This window comes from Fukomys damarensis, unplaced genomic scaffold, assembly GCF_012274545.1.
Source record: "Fukomys damarensis isolate Sample0158 unplaced genomic scaffold, DMR_v1.0_HiC HiC_scaffold_19, whole genome shotgun sequence".
Classification (NCBI taxonomy): domain Eukaryota; kingdom Metazoa; phylum Chordata; class Mammalia; order Rodentia; family Bathyergidae; genus Fukomys; species Fukomys damarensis.
The window spans coordinates 8400369-8403862 of NW_022900931.1; the positions used below are offsets into that span (position 1 = coordinate 8400369).

The 3494-nt window shown below is 57.5% G+C and overlaps 1 protein-coding gene across 2 annotated transcripts in view; it reads left to right on the top strand.

Annotated features, from left to right (window-relative positions):
- Window positions 1-3046, top strand: part of Pdgfb (platelet derived growth factor subunit B) — a 12213-nt gene extending 9167 nt beyond the window's left edge. Inside the window, exons 6-7 of one of the 2 annotated variants that reach the window (XM_033766215.1) lie at window positions 1278-1428; window positions 1676-3046. In XM_033766215.1, coding sequence (XP_033622106.1) covers window positions 1278-1402 — 125 coding nt within the window. In that variant the 3' untranslated portion in view covers window positions 1403-1428; window positions 1676-3046. The remainder of the gene's footprint in view (window positions 1-1277; window positions 1429-1675) is intronic. The other variant, XM_033766216.1, reaches the window with a different exon arrangement.
- Window positions 3047-3494: the final 448 nt, after the last annotated feature.

The following is a 3494-nucleotide window of genomic DNA, read 5'->3' on the forward strand; positions in this document are numbered from 1 at the left end:
TTTTTTTTTTTTGTTGGTTTTTTTTTTTGGTACTGGGGATCGAACTTGGGTCCTTGTGCTTGTGAGGCAGGTGGCAGAACCACTGAGCTAAATCCCCGGCCCAAAGCTGGGATATGACTGAAGGAGCTCAGGCATTCATCAGATGAATGAGTGGAATTAGAATTCTGTTTGTGCCTGTAGACTTCTTGAGTTCACAGTTGAAAGAGCCCCTGAGCATGATCTGGCCTACCTCATTTTACAGAGGAGGTGCCTGGGACCCAGACGTGATGATTTCTTACCCCGGCCACACAGCCTGTCCCACAGTGTCCCAAAGTTCTGTTCTTAGCTCTCTGTGGCTCTTACCTGTCTTAAATATTTCCCATAAGGATCGCATTATTCAGTGAATACAATTATGTGAACATTTTTAAAAAATCAAGTAAATAACAATTTTGATCGTCAGTACTTTTCTGTTAGGGGCCTTTTTGTTCTGATGTCCTATTAAGAAGCCTAGAGGCAGTGCTGCTTCTCAGCCTGTGTCCTGTGCTTAGAGCGGGGCTGTCCGCAGGGGCCTGGTCACTGGCGGCTCCAGATGGACACGTTGTCATTCATGACCGAGTCCACACTGACTTGGGAGTTGCGTTGAAGCAACGAGTGTAGGTAATGTGAAGTCGGCCAGCTTAGCTGTGGCATTTCTGTGGAGGTGGCGGCTGTCCCTGCCTGGGCGGAGGCTTGGCATTGTGGCCCAAGGCACTGTGTGGTCAGCGTCAGCCCTCCTGGGCTCTAGTCCGAACGTGACATCCTTTGGCACAAGCTTGGTCAGACTTCCTACATGTCAGGACGGGGCGCCCTCAAAGGTGGGACCCGCTGGGTCTTCCCAAGGCTTCTGCCTGACTGGAGCACAGGACTCTGCCTCCTTCTGATGGTCACACAGCTCACGTGTAGGCTGGGTTCAAGGCGCAGGAAGTAAAACCCACCTGTCCGTGGGTAGCGGCAAAGAGTTGGAAGTCACGTTTAGCCCACCGTCTGTCAGGCACTGCACAAAGAATTTTGCCAGCTAGCTGGTTCCTCTCACCAGTCCTGTGATGTGGGCCATCTTGATACCCATTTCACACATGGGGAGACTGAGTCATGAGGAGGGTCAGTAATTCTCCTTAGGCACTCACTGCTGTTGGGGCCTGGGTGACAGGGTCTCCAGCTCCTCTGTCTGGCCTTTCCTTAGCCCAGGTCCAGTGGGCCTTGGTGAAGAGATGCACCCCATACTCGTGCACACGCTCACAAGCTCTCTCTCTCTTGAGCAGCCAGGACACCCCAGAGTCGGGTGGCCATCCGGACAGTGCGAGTCCGCAGGCCCCCCAAGGGGAAGCACCGCAAGTTCAAGCACACACATGACAAGGAGACGCTGAAAGAGACCCTTGGAGCGTAGGGGCTGCTGCAGGAGAATGTGGGCAGGTGAGGCCCAGAAGGGAAACTGAGGCCTGAAGCCCCGCATTTCCCTTCCCTTGACCGGTGGGTGGGCCCTGGAGACCAGGCCTGCTACACCCAGGCTTGCCCCGAGGGAGGGAGGACTGGGTGCCACGCTGCCATCCCGAGCCCCTGGAATCCTCGGGGGCTCCCTGCCTGGCCTGTGGCCTGGGAGTGTGGTGGGCCCAGGGCCCTTGGCCGTCTCTGACCCCGCGTCCCTCTGCTCGGCCCACAGGGTATTTAATATGGTATTTGCTGTATTGCCCCCATGGGGTCCTTGGAGTGATAATGTTGTTCCCCTCGTCCGTCCGTCTCGATGCCTGATTCGGACGGCCAATGGTGCTCCCCCGCCCTCCACGCGTCCATCCCCTCCACGCCTCCGTCTGTCCGTCCCCACCAGTGGCCTCCGGCGTTCTACCCTGCGGCCAGAGGAGGAAACAGGACTCGGATCCATCGCTGCCTCCTCCCTTGAACTGGAGAACGTGGACAGGAGCAGAGAGACCGCTGGGGATGGGGCTCCCTCCCCCATGCCTGGCTCCAGGAGAGCTGCTCCGAGGCCCCAGCCAGCTCCAGGGGACCCCTCCAGGGACGCTGGGGCCTCGGACAGTGGCTGAGACCACACGGGGAGCACAGACGGGGGAGCCCCATCCACGACGCAGACGGCCGTCACCCTCCCGGTCAGCTCTGCTCACTGCGGGCGGCTTCGTTCATTTGCTCTGTGTGAGATCTTCGGAGATGGACTCCCCGGGCCAGGGGCTGTGAGCCCCCTCCAGCAGGTTACAGATGAAGTGTGCTCTTCGGGTGAATGCAGATGGCGACCTGGCTACCCGCTGCCTCCCCTGTCCACCCCAGTTCATTTCCCCCTGTTTCCTTTCATCTCTCTACCTCTACCCTGTATCTCCCACTCATCCTGGCCCTTCAGTCTGTTCCACCAGTGGGTGATCGAGACGCCAGTCATTCTTCCCTAGGACAGAAGACCGGGGGCCAGGGCAAAAGACCTGCTCGTCCTATTCCAACCCAGCCAGGACTGCCATGTAAGGTTGTGCAGAGTGTGGACTGCACAAGGGCATTGCATGCAGGGAGCGCGCTTCACACCCTACATTGTGACCCATTTGTCTATTTATTATGACAGTTTCTGGCAGATGTAGGTCAAGTGTCTGAGGAAAGGGATCCTTTTCCTAATTCACACCAAGGCTCCCTGTGGGCGGGCTGTGCCCCTGACACGGCTTGGAGTAGTCCGAAGGGAGGGAACCAGTGGTGTGCAGGCCCTTGCCCCCATTCCCCAGGCCTCCGCTCCGGCTGTTCCAGGCAGATGTGGGGAGGCCCTCCTGCCCTTCCCCGCACTCCCCCATCTTGGGTTCTTGGAGGCCCACCTGGTGGCTCCGCCCAGGACCCCAGCAGGTGGTCGGCGTGGGGAGAAAAGGGAAAAGAGCCCCAGGACCCCTTGGGTGGGGGTCCGTGCTCCCCTTCCTACAGCACCTCCCCTCCCCCCTCCAAGATCTGCTTCCTTCAGTTTGTAAAGTCGGTGATTATATTTTTGGGGGCTTTCCTTTTATTTTTTAAATGTAAAATTTATTTATATTCCGTATTTAAAGTTGTAAAAAAAAATAACCACAAAACAAAACCAAATGAATCTGCCGGAGGTCTGTCTGTTGGCATCGTGCGTGACAATTAACCTTTCCGCCTTGGCAGGATGTGCCGACAGCTTGCTGCGTGTTCCTCTCGCTCTGGAGGCTCCGCGCGCGCGTGCGCACACAAGGCCTTGGCGCTGGAGGAGCCCTCCGTGTCGTGGGAAGGGGAGGGTGCCCCCCCCAGCAGCTCTGGACACTTGGGCCCCAGTGTCGGGACTGTACCTGTCCCGGGCGAGCCGGGCTTCAGTGTGGTGGGTGGAGCATAGTAGGAGGCCGAGGGGCTTCGGGTTCCTAAGCAAACAGCCCTCGGCCACCCAGTAACAGCCCAAGCTTGCCGGATCCTGGCCTCAGGAAGAGACTTGTGGTCTGTAGGTCCAGCCCTGGGGTTCTGTGCTTTCTCTTATTTTTTATTTTTGCGGCACT